Below are 22,852 nucleotides of genomic sequence, written 5' to 3'. Positions count from 1 at the left end.
GGTGTTTGATGTTATTTTGTTGACCACGCTTTTTAAATGGTACGAAAAATCTTCAAAAACAAAATCCGTTTATGCGTAATAGCCAGTGCGAGCATGCATTTTCGGGATCTTTAAATTGCAACGATTACAGCATTACGAATCCTGTGATCGGGACTGGAGCTTCGGCTGGATCGGGAGTCCCACTCAAGGGCGCGAACTGTCGTCTACTTGTATACCAGCACTAAGTCACATGGTCCCGTGACACGGCCGTCGGTTGCCCGTAACATTGGCTTTAAAGTTGCACCACGAGATGCGCAGGAGTCGTCTGATTGGACAGGAGTCGATGACGTCAGTGAAATAAGTGACCCTGTGGCCGCCGAAGGGATGGCATGCGCTTGGTCCCACCAGCATTGACGATGATCTCGCCGTTATCCTAGGATCGGCAGCCCCAGATGGGATAACGGCACCCGCTGCTGGTGTGCCGCGGCCAGCTGCACCCGCAGGTGAACAGCCTCAACAGCCAACAGCTTCTCTACTGCCGGCCTGCTGCTGGCCAGACCGGACGCCGGCTACTGCCGCTGACGGGCAGTTCTGCTAGACGTATTCGGTGGGGAAGCGCCCGAACACCTGTGTTTTCTGCGTATCTCAGACGTTTGAGTAAAACAATTATGCTGACCTCAGTCATATAACCCTTCCCGAGTTAAAGCTAGAGCTTGTTCAGAGCTCGGCCCAGAGTATGTGGAGAGAAACACTGGAAACGCCGGCAAGCTGGGCTATGCACCCGAAACCTGTAAACGAAGATGCAGCTCAAGAATTGGTAATCGGGGCATACCAGGAGCTTCGTGGACGGTGCCAGTGCATTGGATATTCTCACCCCGGATGCAGGATTTCAGGGCCGTCTTTTTCTGATGGCAATCACATGTGTAGCCCTGTTCTTACTGCATTTTGACAGAGCGAGGAGTTACGACATAACAAGCACGATCACGGGATGGCGATTTGGCTCGGTCAGATTGCGCACGCGAATCGTTTACAGAAGCCGGCGCGCTTGGAAACCCCCTTTCGACTGAGTCCTGCGAAGACGGTCGGGTCCGTCGACCCTCAAAACGTGCAATAGAACGCATCACCCCAAAAACAGCTTTTGCGTTGTTTGTAGCCATTTATTTTCGTTCACCAGCGCGTGACTAACACCATTCAATATCTCCTCGGCACTCCGCTCCCAACTAAGACTTCCATGACTAAGACTCCCATCCCAGAACCACTCTGCCGCCCTTATGCGCCACCATTACCAGCTGCAGCCGACACCCAGCCCTCCTCCACACCCTCCTCTGCGTCACGACACTGCGCGCGGCGGCCGCCGGGTGGGCCGACGTCGCCGCGGCGCCGGCGGCCGACCGTGGCCGCGCGGCCAGCCTGGCCCGGCCGGTCACTGGGCGGCGGCCATCTGCGGGCAGTGCGGCTCCTGACAGGCGGGTGCGGCCCGCACCCGGCAGCCGGCGCGCTCGAACTCCAGCGGCTGGTGGCAGTACAGGCACTCCTGCGGGGAGACACGCAGGGTGGCTGTCAGACGCTGCACACCGGCGGGGCAGTCGGGCGGGGCGCGCCGAGTCCTCCAGACACAGGTCACAGCGGCAGGGGCAGTCGGGCGGACAACGCCGAGTCCTCCTGGCACAGGTCACACAGCGGCAGGGGCAGTCGGGCGGAGAGCGCCGAGTCCTCCAGGCACAGGTCACAGCGGCAGGGGCAGTCGGGCGGACAACGCCGAGTCCTCCAGGCACAGGTCACACAGCGGCGGGGTCATACCGCTGAGAGGGCACCACGAACACGGCCGCGATGAGGTGGGATGAGGTACACAAGTATGGGAGACTGTGGGGGGCAGCACGTGGCTCCCCTGCGACCGGCAACCAGCGCCCCGGCCGGCCCTCGGAGCGTGGCGCGGCGACCCGACAGGTGGCGCTGCAACCGCCGCCAGACAGAGGCGCGCCGCTTCAGCGACAGCGGAGTTGAGCGACTGCACGTTCAGCTCGTGACCGCTTCACGCGGAGAGCAAGCGTCAGTCATGTCACCGGGCCCTTCCGCGACACAGCTGGTCAGCGCCTCTTGTCATCCTCCACACGTACGCCAAACGTGACGACCCAGCGGCCCTGGGCAGACCCTGACCTTGAGGCAGGCGTTGTTGTTGAGCTTGAGTCCCTCCTGCAGCCAGATGTCGACCAGGTCGGCGGCGAAGCGGTCGATCATGTCCGGCGTGTGGTGAGGGGTGGGCGCAATACGCAGCTTCTCCTGACCCCGCGGCACCGTCGGGTAGTTGATTGCCTGCGGAGAGGGAGGGAGAGGAGGGTCAGCATGGAGTCAGAAGACAGTGCCACCAAAGCCATGTGGATGCCACTCCACGATTTGAACGATGACATTGATCGGATAAATACTACGCTACCCGACATAGAGCGAGGAGCTCGTAACAGAAATGCGGAAGGCTTGAAGTCTCACGACGAAACAGTGCTCTTCGCGGATTAATTTTCAAGATCCTGTCCCAAAAAATCCACAAATTTCAACCTCAACCAACCAACAATCCTCCCTTTGTCAAATTTCAACAACCCAACCAACAATCCTCCTTTAAAAAAAAAAATCCGCCTCATGCCCCCGTCACACCCAACACCCAACACGAGCCCCACGGCGGCAACGCCAAAAACCGTCCCCGCCCCTGCCTTGACCAGCCGCAGCACAGCACACCGCCTGAACGCCCGCCCGCCCGCCACCTGAGCCGGCGGCGCGCTGTCGGCCGCGGGCCGCACCTGGACGTAGTGACCGCGCTCGGCCAGCAGCCGGTCGGAGATCCGGGACGAGGTGACCGGGTTGCCCACGTGCACCGGGATGATGTGGCTCGGGCAGTGCTCCGCCGGTATGCCGGCGGCCGTCAGCGTGTCGCGCAGCTGGCGCACGTTCTCCTGGTGACGTCACGTGCCGTCAGCGGAAGATGGGTCACACGCCGGCGTCACACGGGCGACGACGGCGCGTCAATGGCGTGGTAAGTGACAGTTGGAGTACTTGCCAACAGCTGAAAACGCGCCACGGCACGGCAAGATCGGGAGTGCAACAGGTGCCACCATTTCCGGTCGTTCTTCATCGTCTTACGTTAGAATTACATTCGAATCAAATTATCAGACCCTCATCAGCTTTCAGGTAACAATGAACAGCAAAGTACCGGAGTCCTTGACGTGGTACTCGTAGGTGTTCCTACGTGGACCAGCGATGTGCAGGTGTGACAATAGATCACGAACACATGATGGCGGTGCAGTTGCTGGCTGGTGACAATACCGAAGCCATGCTCAGAGTGACAACCAGCGTCGTTTCTTCCCATCCAAAGCACTTATTCCGTCGTCACAGCCGGTCGTGACCTTAACGGAGCAGGCACCTGGTCGGACCCAGGGCGGCCCATCCTGACCTTGCCGAAGCCAGCCCCGTGCTGACCCGACCCGAGGTGACCCCTGCTGACCTGGTGCGTGGCGCGCAGCTGGCGGCCCTCATCGGTGCGCAGCACGCGGATGGCGGCCAGCGCGCCGGCGCACACCGTCGGCGGCAGCGAGGTGGTGAAGATGAAGCCGCTGCCGTAGCTGCGCACCACGTCCACCAGCGACGCGGAGGCGGCGATGAAGCCGCCCACGTTGCCGTAAGCCTTGCCTGCCGGACACGCCAGCCGACGCCGTCAGTGGGGAGTTGGCGTTGGCCTCAAAGGCGAGGCCTTCGTAGAGTTCGGAGGGTCGTGATACAAAAGCGTGCTAGAAGTCGCCAGCTCGGCATTCAGCTCGACAAGAAGCTGGAAATTCGCCTAACAATGCGACCGTATGCGCTCAGGCTTGCTTTGGATGTACAAGAAACGCGCATAACGTTGATGAAAGGGAACACGTTGACAAAATGGATGGCCGAGAGTGCACTATAAGATGAAGACATTCAAGTCCACGATCTATCGTCTAACTACCTAGCGTTCCAGAAATTATGTCCATTTTGTCTAGAACTTGGTCCCGTTCTCCGATTCCAGCTCCGTTCTCTCCGTAGAGGCCCACGGCGTGCACCTCGTCCACAAAGGTCAGAGCCCCGTACTTGTGAGCCACCTGTTGGAAGAAGCGTGAACTTAGCTGCCGCACACGGGTCGCTTTTTTCCACCTCATAATGGAGCGGGAAGACCATGTGACACATATGTCTTGCACTGTGGAGCCCGAAATAAACTAAATATGACATACGATGCTCGCAAGGAGCTTCCCAACGTTGGAACTGCACAACGACGGCCACCATAATCCAGAACCATTTCATTAACAGCGAACCCAGTTTAAGCTGTGCAACCAGAAAATGCCCCACCTAGCAGTCACCTTAAACTGAACGTTTAACCCCCCCCCCCCTACCCCCGAGGGAGCAACACCTCTCCTCCCTCTGCCTCCGACCTGATCACCCCCAGAACCTCTGACCTCCCCTCATCGCCCCGTCCCCGAGCTCACATCGCAGAGCGTCTCCAGCGGGCAGACGGCGCCGGTCATCGAGTGCACCGTCTCGAAGGCGACGATCTTGGGCCGGGCCGGGTCGAGGCCGGACAGCACCTCCTCCAGGTGCTCGGGGCTGTTGTGCCGGAAGATGAACTTGTCGACGCCAGAGTTGCGGATGCCCTGGATCATCGAGGCGTGGTTGCCGGCGTCCGAGAGGATCTGACAACCTGCGCGCGACGAGGGGGGGGGGGAAGGGCGTCAGGCGGGGAGGCGGCGGCACAACGAAGCGTCACGCCACGCCGTGTCGCCACCAGGCAGCGCCGACCCCGCCTCTCCCGAAGCATCGCGGCATTCCCGCAGCACCCGATTGCAAGGCTCGGTTCAAGAGCCGACGACTGAGCGCATCCTGCGCACCCGTCGAGTAGAGCTGCTCCCACGAAACAGACGCCGATAGGGCCGGCGTCCGCCTTCCGGGGATGTCCTACCGTGGGACTGGCCGTTCAGCACCGCGGTAAACAGATAATGACATGATCGCCAACTCTGACACCAACACAGCGATAATAGAGGTCGTGCGAAGAGTAACGCAATCTCTCCCAGGATTTCCACCGCTCGTCAGCCGCGGGCGTCCCACATCCCGACGTCATTCAGCGAGCGATAACACGTTCAGGTCAGGTCTCCTGCGTCTAACGAACTGGACCCCAGCGCCGTCCAGTCCTCCGGTGAATACTGGTCGCCCCCCCCCCCCCCTAGCCGGTCCTCCCCAGAGCGCACCGCCGGGCCACTGACCGGGCAGCGAGCGTGCCAGCGTGAACAGGGTGGTGTCGTTGGCCACGTAGCAGGACGTGAACAGCAGCGCTCCGGTCTTCTGGTACAGGTCGGCCAGCTCCCGCTCCAGCTCCTCGTGGAAGAGCGTGTTGCCGGAGATGTTGCGCGTGCCGCCGGCGCCAGCGCCGTGCTCTAGCAGGGCGCGGCTGTGGAGGGGGGGGGGGGGGGGGCGGAGCGGGTCAGCTGGCCACGCGGCCGTGGAATGTGGCCGATTCGTCTGGCTCTAGTGAGCCGCCTCACGCTCAGATCAACATGTGCGTCAGACTACACAGGGCTGAGTAATGCAAGCAGATGTGGCAATGTTCAACTCCGGGCAAACATCCGGGGGCATAAGGGTCATGACCGGCCAGGCCAGACAGGCCATATAAGGACAATGCTAGACGTCCGGGTTGCGTACCTACCCACTTGACTTGTGATTCGGCGAATGGCTACGCTTCCACGTGATTGGCAAGTGGGTCTTAAGCAAGAGCCCAATACCTCCAAGATGCATGTGGGGCGACAGTACACCACAGTCTGGTGTACCCGAGATACAAATACGACTCCGATGACGGCCGGATGTCGGGACATGCCTCGGTGTTCCTTACTGACGCGACAGCAACTCAACAGCTCCAATGACGGTCGGGTGACGGGACTTTCCCGGGTGTTCTCCGCTGACCTGACAGGGGCTCACCTGACAGCTCCAATGACGGTCGGGTGACGGGACATGCCCAGGTAGTCGTTACTGCACCAGACAGTGACATCCCGCCTGCCCTGGGAGAACTCCGCTGCCGCCGGGAACTGGTCCGCGCTGCGCAGCACCTGGGGTCACACGGAGGGTCAAACGCCCGGTCACGACGAGGTCGATCGAGCCAGGGCACACGCGTGACACACCGGTGAGTTCTAAATATTTGCTCTGGACTAAAACAAGGCTTGTATCAGGAGCATACAGGGGGCATTACCAGAGTGGTGGGTCTGAAGATGTCAAACCTATCTACAACGGAACGGAAACAGACTGCAGGAAATGCCGCGATGGGCAGTGATGACCGATAACATTGGAATAAGAGGCATAGAAGCGACGATGATCGTGGGCCATTACCAGCGGTCACGGGCCATTACCAGCGGTTACGGGGCGGGAACGGGCCATTACCAGCGGGCCATTACGGGCCATTACCAGCGGTCACGGGGCGGGAACGAATCTGTGGATCACGAGCGGCAAGGCGTCACATCAAAAAAAGAAAAACATGCAGCGGCTTCACCACCAGCCACGGGTATTTCTGGGAGGTGCATACATCAAACTGAGGTCAAAAGGGTCTTCAAAAGATGCCTACCTTCTTGAAGATCCGGTACGAGTGGTCTTCCTTTTTCTTACGGATCTGGTCACGGAAGAATCCCTCGTAATCAAACGCTGCGGACAAGGACAGTAGTAAATAGCCATATCCTGGCAGGAGACGGGCAGTGGAGTCTGATCCTGGATCCCGGATGATCGATGGCAGTCAGCACTACCTTACCTTTCGCAATCGAGTTCAGGCCGTTATATCAGTCGCAAATTTCTCATGAAATAGCCACGTATAGCGTTACAGGTGCTGCATGATTGCGTGCACCAACAGGCCTTTTGCACGACCCATTTTGGCGCACTTCTTTCGTGTATGCTACGAACTCAAGGTGCACATATTTCCGCAGCGATTAGCCAGAAACAGTGTTAGCACATTATTTACGGACAAAGAAACGTATATATACCTCGCCATCAATCATGAAGAAAATATATGCTGACAATAAGACGTCCCACACAGAAAAAGTCAGAACAAAAATAATGCGTTGCAAAATGCATGCAATGGAAGCAGATATCGACACCATCATACGGACATTTTCCGATGCCCAATTGATCAACTCTGTAGCATGCAGCGGTTTCCCTATGTCATGAAAAACGTGACAGACCATGGCCAAAATGCATGTGCGCAAGTGCCCACAATGCCACGTTAGAAACCCAAACAAGCATTAAAAAACACATTCCCGCATTGGACGTTCGTGGCGAGCCAACAAAACAAGCATGAAATCTAAAACAAAGTGCGATCCACGTAAAGGTTCATTCAACACCGGCCAGCGCAACATCTATCTCACGACGGCCATAATGCAGCATGCCGACAGCGTCAGAAAACTTCATGCTGGTACCAACCATCGACATCTACGGAAAACAACAACATCTGCAGCAACCGCAGAATCTACGGCAACCATCGACAAGTACGACACACGGTCTAAAGGGCTGACCTCGACACCCCGCTGGCGTCGAACCTCGGCACAGTTCGGCGGCACGGCCCGGGGCTGCCGAAGAACTAGGTCAGGGGCGCCAGGCGTGCGTGTGCACAGCCAAGACGGCCGCGCTGGGGGCCGGGCTGCGACCCCGGCACGTACCCGCATTACGGAGATGGTGAGTTAGTTTGAAATCAGGGGGTCAACCAGGTCCATTACTGATCAACATTTATCTTTTTTCCGGCGACGACAGCATTTCTTCGCTGTGTCTCTGTAATCTGTATCCCACTTAAGGCAGTGACCCTCCCTGAGATGCAGCCTCCTCTCTCCTCCTCCCCCCCCCCCCAAGTGGGGCCAGCCCTGTATGTTGGTTGAGCTCCTCTGGGAGACAGGCTCTGACCCTCGTCCCCAGACTCACGCTCGGTGACGGAGATGGTATCGCTGAAGGCGTCCACCGTCGTCTCCTTCACGATCCCCGCCGACTTCTTGTCGTGCAGGAAGGGACACTTGCTCGCCGGACCTGCCACACCATATGCCAGCGTCACATCACCAGTTCGCGCAGGCGTCACGCCCAGGTCAGACCGTCACCGGCTGGACACTTGGCTGGTGGGCCGACCCATGTGAAATCATCAGTAGTGCAGCCACGCCCAGTAGCAGTCAACTGGTTCCACATGGGCGTGACTGGCCAGGTGATTACCGAGCCTCATGACCTTGAATGCACAGGTGACTGACAGGGCAGCTGGCCCTGATTATAACACATGACCTCTCTCTTCCGACCTTGGCCTGCCAGTTCGACCAGTCTAGTGACCCCAAGCAGGCTACCTGATCCCTTCACTGGCTCTGGCTGGGACAATTATGCCAGCCCATTGAGCCTGACAGGTCGGCGCCAATCCCCTCCACTGACCTGGCCCGGTAGCGGCCGTGCCCAGCTGGCGGGAGATGATCGGGCAGCTGGCGCCGTACTGCGAGGCCAGTCGGCCACCATACGTCTGCAGGTACTGGGCCGGGAACATCCGCAGGAACGGACACCGGGACGTCATCATCAGCTGTTTGGTGGCGCCTGCAAATAGAAAACATGGACTGGTCATGCGGTGTGGACAGTGAGGTGATATTTGATCTCTTGAGTGGCAAGCATGAAGTTCTTTTCTGCAAAAAAATGTTATGCCAAAAATTCTGAGACAGCAAGAGCATACATCTTGGCAGGAATTTCAGCACATGTACCCAGCAAATGGAGCGCTCGAAATTCAGCACATACTTGCCGTCAATTTCAGCTCAGAATTTAGCATCCAACTGTCACCAATTGAAGCAGCCTAAAAGCCCATGTTTCGACGAATGATGTTGATGCAGAGGTAGCTATTGGTGCACATTCTCTGAAAAACAATTCTGCATAAAAATACCTTGCAAAATTCGTGTGAATATACCCGGGCTGGGTGGATGATAACCCAATTCCCTCGGCAACAGGTGGCACCTATACCCAATGCACATATTTTTTGCACATTGGCACAAGGGCACGTTTAACACGCATTCAGGTGGTGGTGGGGGTGGGTCAAATTGATCCCCTGAACGTTTTTTCCGGAATACTTTCCGAACGGCGCGAGGTAGCCGCGCCAAATTTTGCGTGGCTGCAGACAACTGAATAGTGGATCATTTGGCATCACAAATTTAAACATATCCTGTAAGGTCATTGACCTCTGACAGATCAAAGTCAGACCATGTTTTCAGCAAAGGCAATTCCTAGGAAATCATTCAGTCTAATCCCACAACTGTGTTAGATGAAGCCTTACATCTCAGAAACACCTTCATGGGCAACACAACACTTGAATGAACAAATTATGTTGACCAAGGGTCAGGTATGATGGTTAGATTAAGGTCAAAACCAACCTGTCTTATTACTCTAGGGCTTACTGTATGAGGTAGTTTGTGGTGCTTATTTTGAATTCATTGATAACAAGAACTGCATCATACACCTTCCAAAAACTTCCTCATGGTCAGAATACATCATTGACCTAGAATGACCCAGGCCAACATTTTGTTTTTTTAGGAACTTACTACCTAGCACAATCTTTGCTGCTTATCCAAATGCAAAACTCAAAGAAATCTTGCATGAATTTGGTCAGCATGACCTAAAAAAGGTCCACCAAGGTCAATGACCTTACATGAGCAAATGACCTTTTCCTTACTACAGTTATCTAGATTCTAGAGGCCCTTTAGAAACCAATCTGGAATCTGACTTTGTTTGACCTTATTTGACCTGAATGTCCTGACCTAGGAACTTCAAACTTTGACTTAAGTGAGTTCACATACAGGTCAACATGCCCTGTGAATTTGGCATCTCTAGCTCCCTTAGTTCTTGAGATCTCGGGTGTGGGTCAAATTGCCCCCTCCACCTGCACAAGGGGTATCGGGCAGGCCACCGGGGGATGTGTTACAACTTCATGGGAGGGGTACAGCTCAAAATCATTACAAGAAAATAAATGTATGCATGGCACTGTAACAGGACTTCTCTTACATAACATATAACAGCATCACATGTTTTCAATGAACTTGTGTTTGCATGAGTCATCATTTTTTAAAAAAATTCCCAACAATTATTTTGTGTTAATTAATATGTAAAACTTGATAGGAGGTGCATGCTGCTGATGCCTTCAATAAACAAAATGATACATACTCTTGGTGCCTGGTGCCTTCCTGCTGGGGATGTATTTCCTAATCCAGTCAGACCTTTAGCTTTGAGAAAAAGTTTAATCATATGAGAAAGCTTCTGTTTCATTTATTTTGCAGGATGTTAAGTATTTTTCCCTGCTGAATCCCCAATGTGCTTTCCCAGCTAGACCTCTGAGCCCACATTTTCCACAATGATACCTTTATGCCTTGACAGTTTTGAGGAAACTGGTGATTCCAGTGACTGAGGGGCCTTGTGGGCCAAGGGAAAATGGGGAAGGGGCTAGGAGAAACACTGGCACAAAATCTCTGAGAGATATGAAGCCTCACTGATCTGGTCTGCACCCCATGACAGATTTTGATGATATATCATTGGATGATAGATGGGCCACATTTCTGACTTGAGGGGACTTATCAAAATTTTGGAGCAGAGATTATTGACTTGCCTATTGAGGGCATTACAGGTTCTATGACATACCACATTGGTAAGAATGCAAAACCTGGTGGCCAATCAAATTTTGTTTTGATGTAAATAAGGCTAGTAAAATCTGCTCCAATAGGAGTAGTTGACTATCCCATTTGAGGCACACAGAATTCTGCTCCAATTCAGAACATCTGGCTGGTATGTTTGCCATAGTTTTCAAACTGAGCATTTGCACTGTACCGCTAAGCGCTGAGCTTTCCTACCCCGCCCATCAGCTGTGGTCCTAGGCCATTCTAAGGTCTTTAAGACTACCGAATTACAGTCATGGACATAACACACCACCCAATCCAGACCTTACCAAGCGGGACGAACGCCTTGCGTAACACTGATCGCGAAGACCGCTGCATCGAGTTGGGACTTATCAGGGCTTGATGTTTAGGCCATCTGCTGCCTAGTAAGGTAAAATGTACTTACCCAGTTCCACCCAGATGGCAGAGGAAAGGAGAGACGACATTTGTCATAGGTGGCGGTGTAGGCAGTCCTGCACGATATAGCCCAACGCAACCTACTGGCTACCGAACAGATGTCTGAAATATCATAACAGCACGCGATTTGTGTATCATTGAGCAAGCTTTAAGAAATTCATGCCGTCACTCAGTGACATTGACTCACGCTTCAAGGGAGAAGGGCATGCATTAATTAATTCCGATATATAGTTGAATGTAACGATGACGGTCTCGCACAGCGCGGGCAGTTCAGCCCTCACTATTGCCAATACGTTTGGCTGTTGCAATGACGTGCGTGAACAGCGGCATAGCCAGGACTTTGCCCACGAGGAGGCCATATGGGATCGTAAGACTCTTCTACCCAGGGGCCTCCTCTTCGTGGCAGGCCGTCCGTTATTTTTACTCAGGGGACCCTTTTAAGCTTTGTCCGTTATTACTATTCAGGCGACCTTTTTAAGATTTGATTTCTTAAGGGCCCTGTTTATGTTTTACCAGTCCACGGGTGCTTCTGACTGCCAATTAGCAGTGGGGCATTCAGCCTCAGGAGGGTACGACCACCTCCAGGAGGCCATAGCCCACCAAACCCGATTCTCTCGGCTTTACCACCGGGCGTGAATTGGAGCCGACCTGAGATTACCCACCAACTGCAGTACGTACTATAACACGTGGATTCGTGAAAAGCGTGGATTCTATCACGCTACTGCGCTGTTTAAGAGTTCGCGTTCGACATCACGAACCATGACTCTCAGCGGCTTTGACGTATCGCAGAAACATTGCATGACGCGCAGCAGAGTGGCCGATCATCTGAGCGAAATATGTGTATGTGCACGCGTGGGTATGTCGTGGTGAACGTATGCACCAGTGAGTGATGTGTGTAGGCGCATATATGAATGTGTGATGTGTGTGTATGATTACCGGCGTGATTAGAGGGTCGCATGGTTCGCATTCTACGGCCACGTAAAAGCTTAAAAAGCGGCAATGACAGTTTCAGTTCGCAGTGCCTAATCTAATGCTCATATTCGCAACTTCGCTTTTCTTTCATAACGCTCACTCTGTTATTCAAGGCCATCCTAGCAACAAAAAAGCCAGGTGGATCGAGGATTTGAATATCGGTGGATCAAGATTGCGGCCACGGCCTACGTTTGAGCCGAGATGCGGAATTGACGCATCGACGGCGGATGAAGCCATTTCAACGAGGGAATCTCTTCAAGCTTAAGGAGGACTGGTCTGAGGAAAATAAAGACCCTCCACAGGATTCGGTTAGTGATGACATCGCATGGCGTTTTGCTAAGGATTTAGGAGCAGATGAAAAGACGCCTTTTCAAAAACTCAATTTTTCCCTCTGCTTTAATCGGAACACATTTTCAGCTATAATGTTTCGGAAAAAGGCATCGGAGAGCCAGAAACATATGCTGCTTGGAAACAACGGTCAATGTGGCATTCAAGGTCTATTTGGCTCATGTAGTAACCTGGTTTGACACCGGACATATTTCCCACAAAAACGATGTATTCAGTTCTATTCTATTCCTGTTTGGACCGACAAACCATTGAAAATCAGTTCACTGTCGTTCAGGCTAAAAATAAATCGATGAGATAATTTCCAGACAGGTCACAAGCCGAGTTTCAACACCGGCGGACGTGCGTGGCGGCGCGCGGAGGCCAAGCGCGACCGGGTGGCTCCTTTGAGGTCTGTGACCGTGACCTTGGGCGTATTCAGTTCCACCTTGAAACTCTGGTTGTTGGTAACCAACATCACCCAACGCGGCCCCAGAAATAAGTTTGCTGATTGTTTGCTGTGGACGCCAGCGGACACAAGCTCTCAACTTCACTGTCGGGAGTTAATGGCGTGCCAGGCTCGGCCTACATCAATTCAACTAAACTTCACTTACTCTAGCTAGGTAAACTAAACTAAATAATACAAAGTACACCGTTTGGATCTGCAAAGGGCTCTGGACCGCCCCCGCGTGTCTGGTCTGTGAACGTAATTCTGGTCTTGGAACAGGTAGTGCGCAATGGCTTAGCACAGTCTTTGACTGCGCACGGCCGTCGGGGATGCCGCGGTCGCATGGAAGCGCGCTGCAGGTTCGCAGCACAGCGGTACTTGGTACGAGCTCGGGTGGGAGGGGGGGGGGGGGGGGGGCGGAGACGCGGCGCGCAGTTCGCGACCCGGGGGACGCGATGCTCAGTACGAACGAGCTCCGATGGGTGCGGTACTCAGTACAGACCCAGGGGGGGGGGGACGTCGCGCTCAATGCCAGCCCAGGGGACGCGGTGCTCAGTACGAGCCCAGGGGGATACGGTGCTCCGACTGAATGTCGGAGAGAGGTGTGCTGGCAACGGGACAGCCCGCAGGGTAGTCCAACCGTGCAGCCGCGTGGATCGATTTGGACTGACTGGGGGGAGAAAGGCCTGCTGGCAGCTGGCCAAATAGCGGGCCAGCCTGATAGCAACCGAGTTAGTCCGAGCATATAGGGCCTTGGAGCATATCGTTCCGCACGCAAACCCTCCGCAGCCACGTCTGGTCAGAAGGCCATAAGGAAAATTATCTGATCGACTAGATCGGCTTCCTTTGGTTATCGAGCCCACAGCACACGCAACGAACTCCGCTTAGCAGCTGCCGTAAACATAAAGCCATCCATGCAAAGTATTCGTTATTGTACTAGCTTTTATGACTGACATGGGAGAAACAATGGGCAAACATTTTTGAGGAAGCATTGATGAAGCGGAACCGCGGGGAAGGAGTGCGACAAATGGTGTGCCTCGACTACGAAGGGAAAGATCCTAATGCGAACCTGTAGTTAACATCTGGTTAGTGCACTGTCACGCTTGTGAATGCATACCTAGCAATCATTTCATTGCTGCGGAGCCATAGTAACTGCAGCTCTCCATGGGCGTCCCAAAGTTTTGCAGTGCGTTATAATATAATGTAAAAATCGGCTCACCACACACTGTTAAGGCCACATATGTCACCTATATTGCCACCTATATTGCATAGTCAAGTTCATTGCTGTTCGGCTCCTGGGGGTTTGGCTTCCAAGATATCGCAGAATAAATTCATCCGATTGTCTTGTATTGGAGCCGGTCTGCAAAGATTGCATGTGGTTCATTCTTGCAATTAACGTTGTGAACACTGGATATTTGCGTGGTGTCATCAGAAAGCAAAGCAAAAGTGGCAGGCCGTTCGTATCAACGCGAAATATTATCTTCTTAACTCAGCATGTAATGGGCCTTTTCATTTAAGTGACTAAAAATTTGCCTCATTCAGGCATATCTCAACGCAGCATCTCTGAATAAAATAACGGGAGGAGAATTGGACATGGTATGTAAGTTTGTGATTTACGATAACATTAGTAAAATTGTCGATTTTACACGACAAAACAATGATGGCACGTCACCGAAAAGGGGTCACCAGATTTTTTTAGATCCGCGCCCATCACCGCCATATCATTTTTGTGTGTGACACGTATTTCCCGGGCACATCACTTCAAGGGCATTAGTCTTGGCGTCTTGAGGAGTGCAATACATTTTAGCTTTGCCACTTGATTACGAAAATTCATCAAATCTGTTGTACATGCCTGACGATCATTTCTGTGGAACCGCCAGCGAAAAGACTGGACTAGAATTTTGCGATTATGACGGTTCGTGCTGGGTGAATAGCTGATGAAAGTTACCTTTTTTACCACTCTCTCTCGACCGGCTTGACAAAAGCAGCCCGACAGCACAAAAACAGCTCTTATGGCCCCACACAGACGCAGGGGTGTATGGTGGTTCACATGTTTAACAAGGTATGGCACTCGCTGATACCCTAATGCGTAACGCTCACACCCGTACTGACTTATATTTTTTATTTTATCCCACAAAACTTGAAACACTCTGACCCAAAATATCGATATTCGAATGATCATTCACTTTCAAAGAGCAACTGAAACCAATCTACTATTCAAACAAGTTGATGTGACCAATACATGCCGTCAACCAAAGAAGCATTTTCTCTATGACGTCGCTTACCAGAACTTCCAACAGTTTTGGAAGTCGATAACTCGGTACAAGGACTCAATACCGAAAAGCAAGAAGCTTAAGGCCGTTCTTGCCAACATCAAGAGCTAGATCGTCCCGGCCCGAACAGCGTAGCTTTATCCCAGTTTGGAAGTATTCTGCTCTCCGTTTTAAACGATAGGGAGGGGCAAGCTTTGAGGGAGGGCTATGCTTTGAGCAGGCCAAAATGAAACCGGAGATTATTTGAGAAATGGGGAGACCAGCGATAGTCACAATCTGATAAACATAAACCAATAGCGCTGACCTGAGAGCTATGTAATCAGACTCATGGCCTGAGAACTTTGGCCTGAGATACATGGTGTCCGTGACCCCGCGACAATGACCTTGCAGCTGCGATGCCAAGAGCACACAATTCCGATGCATTCATTACGCTGCAAACCCTCGGACCATCGCATTCCCGGGGTCCCAACATTGAACTTTTCACCTTTGTTGACCTTCAGAGACCCAATGGCAGTGGCGGATCCAGAAACGGATCTTGGGAACGGATAGTCCGTTTGGGACTGAAGTTTTAAAAAAGTGCCAGATGCACCAAATTATGCACGAACGATACAAATTTGGGCGTTTCCCACCATCGCGGAAGGAGTCATGCTCGCTGGACTCGCCCTTGGGCGTCACCGCAACAAGTACGATAATACAATCATAACGACGTGTATGGTTAATCTTTACCAGCGAATCTTAGCGTGCAATCAGTCGCATTTTACCCCCAGCGTCGTCCCCCATTTTTGTGATTATAATAATCTTTAGCATTTTTTGTGGTATTTCCAACTGATTCGGACCGTTGTGGTGGATCAGGCGCTGGAATAACCCGTCGGTGGCGACCACTGGACAGCAGGATCGGCGCGGCCCCAGGCTCGGCAGATACCGCTCCATATCAGTTGCACCGCTGGGAATGCCCTGTGGCATGTGTTGCAATGGCTGCAACAGCTGCCAATGAAATTATGGCGCTTCATAGTTCTAGTTAATTTAGATTTCAAATATTTTTCAAGCACAGTGACAATCCAATAGTGACACAGACCAAAAGAAGAAAACCGAAAATGAGTGAAAAATGACGCAAGGAAGACTCATGCTCTGTACATACTCGGACCCGAACTTTGAAGGTCCCACAAACCTCGACCGGGGCCGAGGCTCTCAACCATGACAAAGCCGCTCATTGCTCGCATAGCGTCAAGACTGGCTTCTTCGGCGGACGTTTTCACTTTCAAAACCATTCATCCCGCTGCGCTGCAACAAGATGGCGGCCAGCACACCTGGCTAGCCACGGTAGATTTGCGTGGACGGCTGATGCAACATTTTAAAAACGGCCGAGTTTCTAAAACATACCTAGTGAGTGAGCGAGTGAGGCGAGTGAACGTGCGCGGTCACACAAGCAAAACCAAATCCGAATCAGTTTAGTTAGCTTGCTTGCTTGTTTGCTAGGACTTTGTACATTTCTCACCAGCGCAAAAGCGTTCTATATAGGGCAATAGCTCAACCGACTCATCGGGAAATTATGCAGTGCATAACTGGAGTATCGATTTGCATTGTTTTGTGAGGGTACTGGCCTCCCATATTGACTTGGACACTCAAATGATGCCTGGCGCTCCTGGCGCTTAACCGATACTAGAATCCACGAAATCGATTCTTTGTTTGTAATGTCTGTCCACGTTTAAACTGATATCCGAAATGAAATATCATGCCTAGGATCCTACTTCATTCAGCAAACCCAAGTGCAATTTTATGAAGGTATAGTCTGACGCAGGTGTCTGTGGTGTGTCGGTCAAAAGATCCGAACGAATACTCATAGGGCAATTGCAACTTTTTAGTTTGTATTTCTAAGGTCGCACACCTCAACTAGATCGTTCGAGACAATGAAGTAAACAAACGGGGCTTTTCACTGCGTCTAGGCCATGGTATGCATACATTTATCAATAATCACTAGAAGTGTACGCTCGCTCCCGCCTAAGAGGATGAGGATGTTTATCAGTCACTGCATAATACCTGTGTGCTCGTACCGCGTAGAACTGGGGAATGCTGTTAAGGCGTTTTTTTTTGTAGACGCAAATACAAAGGCAAATGATATGGGGCTTGCAGTGAGTGCAGTGTAACATTATACAAGCATCCCGTGATAAAAAAGGCCTCTAGCTGTCAGATCGTTTAAAACGGTGCAACAATACCACTTTCGACTTAATTTATGCTATCTCCACTTTAAACACGTTTGATTACTAATTCCACTGGACGCTTAATCGGAAGGCTATCCGAGAAATCCAAGTCGCAGACAAAGATATTTGAGGACTGACCTCCCATAGACATTATGAAATTGCACAACGGATTCGGTGCAATTCAAGTGTTGAGAAGCAAACTTTGGTCAGTGTTGAGAGGAAGCTGAGCCATTTTTGACTGGTGCTAGGGTTCTCAGAGGCGAGAGCCCCCTGCGTTTATACAAGGGCTTGAACTGTGGGCGTGTAAGTGTACTTATCGAGTCATTGATCAGGGGTTTAACCTGTGACATGTCGTAACATAAGTTGTTGATTGCATTTGCGAGGAACGTTACGCGTACAGATAAGAGTGTAATAATAGCCATATTCCTCATAGAAAAACCAGGAGAATAAAGAGATAGATGAGTTGATATTTCGGCCAGCTCTCTTTATCGAAACAAATCGTGTTACCAGGCTGGTTTTTCTACTAGGAAAAAGGTTATTACAACTGTGTTATCTACGTGATAAATCATTGTTTGAAACTATAGGTCAAATGTTACCAGCCCACCTCGACCAGCCCAGACCAAGACCAAGACCAGCCCTAACAAAACACGATTGAGTGTTTCTTCGATGATGACAGAAATATCGCTACGGTGGCCATATGCTATGCCGCACGCGACGGGCCTTCAAGAGCTGTCGCCGTTTTTTTTTTAGAGAACGACGAAAGCCCGTTTAGCCTCGGGCCAACGAAACGTTGATTGTCTCTTAGCAATCCTTAGCAATTAGCAACCTCTTCAAAAGCAATGCTTCTTTTTTCAAATTCAAACGCAAACGCAACGCAAGGCTACTTTCTTAGCCTAAGTTCACGCAGATCACCAAGGTGTTTGTGAAGGTGATGTTTCAACAAAGGCTTGTAACCGATAAAAGCATATAAATACACCCACATTTTGCACTCATTCACTGTTCAGTGAGAAATGCTGAGAAATGTTCAGAGAAAAATTCAAACATCACCAAGGTGATGTCTGAAGTGGCACCGCGGCGCCGTCAGAACTGACTCCGATCTGAAGCAAAGTTCTTCTAAAAGGTGCACTGTCATGCCTCTGCACTTATATTTCAATACATTTTGAAGGCCTTTCCCGTTGTTTGGACGTCATTTAATAAACCGTTGCGTGCAATGACCTAGCCTGATTTGACCTGACTCAACATTTCCTGATCTGCCCAAGTGTTACCTAGGTCAACATTCTGAACACATGATGGCTTTCCTTTTGACGCCTAGCGTTTGGCCGAGTACCAACAGGTCCCATTCCGAAAGGATTAGCATGCTTACCAACGTGGTCTGCTCAGCACCATGAACTCGCCCCCTCCTATTCGAAAATAGTTCCACGCGCTGTATTGACGCAATGGCGTGAAAGTATTTCAACAACACGGTGCGTCACCAAGCCGGCATACTTCAGTCCGGCCTGAAGTGACTGTTGAATAACCAACTTTTGACCTGGTTTGGCCTTACGTGATTCTATAAGAACAACACTGCGGGCAACATTTCTCACTGAACAGTGAATGAGTGCAAAATGTGGGTGTATTTATATGCTTTTATCGGTTACAAGCCTTTGTTGAAACATCGACCTGCAGAATAGCGGTAGGATGTGATGCGATAGTAAAATGAACGCCTAACGTTTGGGATTATGTTAAGCCCGGCTTTCTAATCCCGGCTTCTTCACCCGGCTTCCAGCCTAATTTGACATAACAATCGCAAGACAATGCCTCCTGGCTTTTAAGAACTACAAGTAATCAGCATTAGACACTCACTGCTTAGCACCAAGTTATGGAAGCTCATCTGAGCTAGAGTGAACTTGGTGGACATAATAGGAAACACATGGTCTTATCTTTGTTGGTTCAACACAAAATGCAGCCGAATCTATACGCTTAATTCTATTCTACAGATCATCCGACTCTTCGACAAAGCAAGGGTACGAACTAGGGTAAGCAAGGTTAAGCAGGGGTATGAACTCATCCAACCTGTTTTAATTCTATACACATTTATTAAGGTACAAACACTCGTGCTTTTCCCAAAGATCGCCGTTAAAAGGATAGGTTAATATCACAGGTTAAAAGGATAGGTTGATATGACCGGTTAAAATTATAGGTTAATATCACCGATTGAGATCCGATTATACGGTGTTTCGACGCTTTGTTAATGCATGTGTAAGTGTTTGGAAGGATGTAGATCAACATTTCAGATAGCACCTGATGGGCTTGCAAACATTTATTGACCTACGCAGATCCAATTGACACATTGCCACCGTCATTGATCTATCCCAGACTCCTGTAATCGAACATCCATCACTTGCGTTTCGATTATCCACATCAAAGTATGTCGAGTCAGTGATCAGCCGAGACATTGAAGTAAAACTTAATAACACGATAATGAAAGCTGTAAACATCTGCACTTGCAGATACATCATTGCCATTTACATTTTGGGATGCACGAAACAAAGTGCATCCCCAGATTTTTTTTTGTGATTTTACATCCCAGTGGCTGTGTCAAGGTCATCACTACGCCTCAAACCAATTGTAACCGTACCAGGGATATAATTCACTAGCTGGAATTGTACGTCCAACAAAATGTAACACTTTATGAAAACTATGTAGGACAATAATGCATCACATGTATTATCTACCGCAGTGCACGTTGGGACTCCGCTGTCCGGTCCTTCACAGCCGGATAACGGAAATACAGTACGGTACATTTTCCAACGTGCCGAGCCAGACCAGCGTGTCGGTCGCTTTCTTTTTAGTCTTACGTTGTTGTGCGGCTGGCTAACGACTTCTCGTTTCGTCTTGTACGTGCGCTCGAAAACTGAACCCAATTCGTAATAGCGTCATAATTCATTTGGAGGGCCATTAGAAGTTGCTACCAGTCAACATCCGGCGTGACCCAGTTTGCATGAGTCGTGTGAAGCCGCTGTTTTTGTCCCATTTAAATGTCAATATTACGCCCATAGGTCGATCCGCATATATGTCATGATGCAAATGATCTCATAAAGAGACGGAGGTGCCGGCGCGAGACCGAAAACAGATCTTCAGAAGCCTATAATCGTTGCAACACGCTGCAAGCTATGCCAGCGCCGGACATGCAATCCGCTGCATTCACGTAGGCTCCCTGCGAAGCCCTCCCGACATTGCGCAATCGCGATAACCAGTAAATCTGAACCACTTCAGTATGTACGTGAATAAGTGGCCTCGCGCGTTTCGCAAGCGATGCGCGTACTTGCGTACGCACGTCCCTGGCGCGGCAACCAACGCCGTATCTATATGGCGGCAGGCAGGGCACCGCAGGCCGATACAACGGGCGCTGACATTAACCGTTCCTGATCGTGACCCGTCGACTGGCATATGCGCTGACGGGAGGATGCCAACCTTCACAGCACGAAACTCGAACCGAACGCGTCTCGTCACATAAGTTTACAGCTGACACGCATAGTGCTGAACGTCGGACGCTGACCCGACCGAGCCTCGGGCAGCGCCATGACGTCATCAGTTGCGTCAGCCGTCAGGGGGCGCCTGGGGGCAGCGGTCCGCACTCGCACTCACCGATCAGCATGGTGACCCCTGGGCTGTCCGTAGCGGGCTGGGCCGGCCGTCCGACTTTCACTGAGGCGTGATCGGCAACGACTGAGGGGCGGCCGCGGTGGCGGCGGCGGCGGTGGTGCCGGTGGCGGCTCCTGGCGGACCGGCTGGGCAGTGCAGTGACGTGATCAGCTGAAGGGCGGCGTGACCAGCAGAGGGGCGGCGTGACCAGAACAGGGACGGCATGACCAGCAGAACGACGGTGTGACTAGAAGAGGGGCAGTGTGACCAGAAGAGGGGCAGTGTGACAAGAGGAGGGATAGTGTCAACAGCATAAGGACGGCGTGACAAGAAGGACGGTGTGACAAGAAGAGGGACGGTGTGATCAGAGGAGGGGCGGTGTGACCAGTAGAGGGACGGCGTGACCAGTAGAGGGACGGCGTGACCAGTAGAGGGACAGTGTGACCAGTAGAGGGAAGGTTTGACCAGTAGAGTGACGATGTGACCAGTAGAGGGACGGTGTGACCAGTAGAGGGATGGTGTCACCAGCAGGGGGACAGGGTGACCGGTAGAAGCACGGTGCGACCAGTAGAGGGAAGGTTTGACCAGTAAAAGAACGTTGTGACCAGAAGAGGGACGTTGTGACCAGCAGAGGGACGTTCTGACCAGCAAAGGGACGGTGTGACCAGGAGAGGGGCGGTGCAACTAGCGGAGGAACGGTCGGATAGGCAGAAAGGTGGCGAGAAATGGTTCCGTGCTGTGCAATGCAAGGCATGCCAAGTGTTCAAAGGAATGAAAATGACTTCGGTACGATAGTTACATACGTTTTAGTCATTAGGCAAGATGCATTTAAATAAATTTTCGCGGGTCACTGCTAACAGAGGATTTATCTGACTGATTTATCTTGAAAGCCTATGTTCAATATAAACACGCTGGTTGGAATGCTATGTTTTTACGTTCACTTTGTCCCAGGTCAACAATACTTTCAACCATAAGGACTTCGATGCATCAGATTATTGTGAGCGGGTTGGTCTGTTCAGTCCACCTTTCCGACTGGGCGACTTGGTATGGCCGATGGCAAGGACGGCAAACATGCCCCGAGCAATGAGCAGGGAGTATGTGTTAGCTGAATAAGCTGCAATAAGCTGCAAGCTGTAGGTCGAATAATCTGGCCAGGTGCGTTGTACCGGCACCGCAGAAGTCTGGGTTGTTTCCGACGACGTGAAATGTCATATGTTTTCTGGCAGGCGGGATCCCCCGTGTGGTGACACGGAGCGCTTACATGGGTCTGCAATTAGAATGATGGGTTCATCAGGATGTGGTGGTGCGAGTTGTTTCTATGCCATGCGGGAGGCAAAGGCAGGTGGCGCAATTCGAGAGCTGGGTGTGCTGTGCATGTCAACATCTGGCGCTCTGTATGCGTGATTTTATTTTTCGTGTATTTTGCGCGTGCGTTGGACGACTTCCGCTTAGCCAGGCGAAGGAAATGAGACCCATTGCTATTTGAATATTGGTTTCGCCTCTAAGGAGGCAAGGCCGCCTAAACTAGGAATGTTCCGCCCGCTAAGATGCATGCATTCGTCGGGTCGCGTACGATGCCTGCATTCTATTCAGGTTGCCCACGCGTACCATTACTGCTTCTTGTGTTCAATATTTTTTCTAGGGCAGATACCTAAATCACCGTTATATTTATACCGAAAGCTCAAAAATCGACAACCACGCTGGCTGCGTAATTGTTCATGCCGACATATATTACGGATGTACCGTCTTCTTGACAATGTATCTGTTTATGTAGCGGAACGTTACACCATACTTCTTGCTCTCAGGCACATCAACTATGACAGGACTATAAACGGCCATCGTCAGCTGTTCTGAGCCAAAGTGCTTATCATCACTCATTGCAGGCCTTCCAAATATCAACTCACGAGATCAAGAGTTTGCATAGCGCCCCGCCAAGAGGTC

At 51.5% G+C, this 22,852-nt stretch overlaps 1 protein-coding gene across 2 annotated transcripts; it reads right to left on the bottom strand.

Annotated features, from left to right (window-relative positions):
* Positions 1–1,124: 1,124 nt before the first annotated feature.
* LOC119089634 (5-aminolevulinate synthase, erythroid-specific, mitochondrial) lies at positions 1,125–20,985 on the bottom strand. 2 transcript variants are annotated; one of them, XM_037212418.1, is made up of 13 exons: positions 20,915–20,985; positions 8,407–8,562; positions 7,921–8,022; positions 7,521–7,574; positions 6,584–6,660; positions 5,947–6,074; positions 5,238–5,422; positions 4,467–4,678; positions 3,953–4,085; positions 3,470–3,654; positions 2,769–2,921; positions 2,137–2,292; positions 1,125–1,513 (listed from the first exon to the last, which is right to left on the bottom strand). In XM_037212418.1, exons 1-13 carry the CDS (start codon positions 20,922–20,924, stop codon positions 1,403–1,405), a joined length of 1,662 nt encoding a protein of 553 aa, XP_037068313.1. In that variant the 5' UTR covers positions 20,925–20,985; the 3' UTR covers positions 1,125–1,402. The 2 variants fall into 2 exon arrangements, with proteins under 2 accessions (XP_037068313.1, XP_037068314.1); XM_037212419.1 differs by lacking the exon at positions 7,521–7,574.
* Between the last annotated feature and the right edge of the window lie 1,867 nt (positions 20,986–22,852).

The sequence above is a fragment of the Pollicipes pollicipes genome, unplaced genomic scaffold (genome assembly GCF_011947565.3).
Source record: "Pollicipes pollicipes isolate AB1234 unplaced genomic scaffold, Ppol_2.1 Scaffold_3087;HRSCAF=3621_pilon_pilon_pilon, whole genome shotgun sequence".
NCBI lineage: Eukaryota > Metazoa > Arthropoda > Thecostraca > Pollicipedomorpha > Pollicipedidae > Pollicipes > Pollicipes pollicipes.
Note: the sequence above shows the minus strand (reverse complement) of the source record. Positions and strands in the feature narration are given on the sequence as shown.

Excerpts from the sequence above, each read along its gene's own strand:
- LOC119089634 (XM_037212418.1), bottom strand. Across the intron at positions 8,023-8,406 it reads CACGGCCGCTACCGGGCCAG|GTCCGGCGAGCAAGTGTCCC; the intron begins GTCAGTGGAGGG and ends ATGGTGTGGCAG. Across the intron at positions 4,679-5,237 it reads GCTGGCACGCTCGCTGCCCG|GTTGTCAGATCCTCTCGGAC; the intron begins GTCAGTGGCCCG and ends CGTCGCGCGCAG.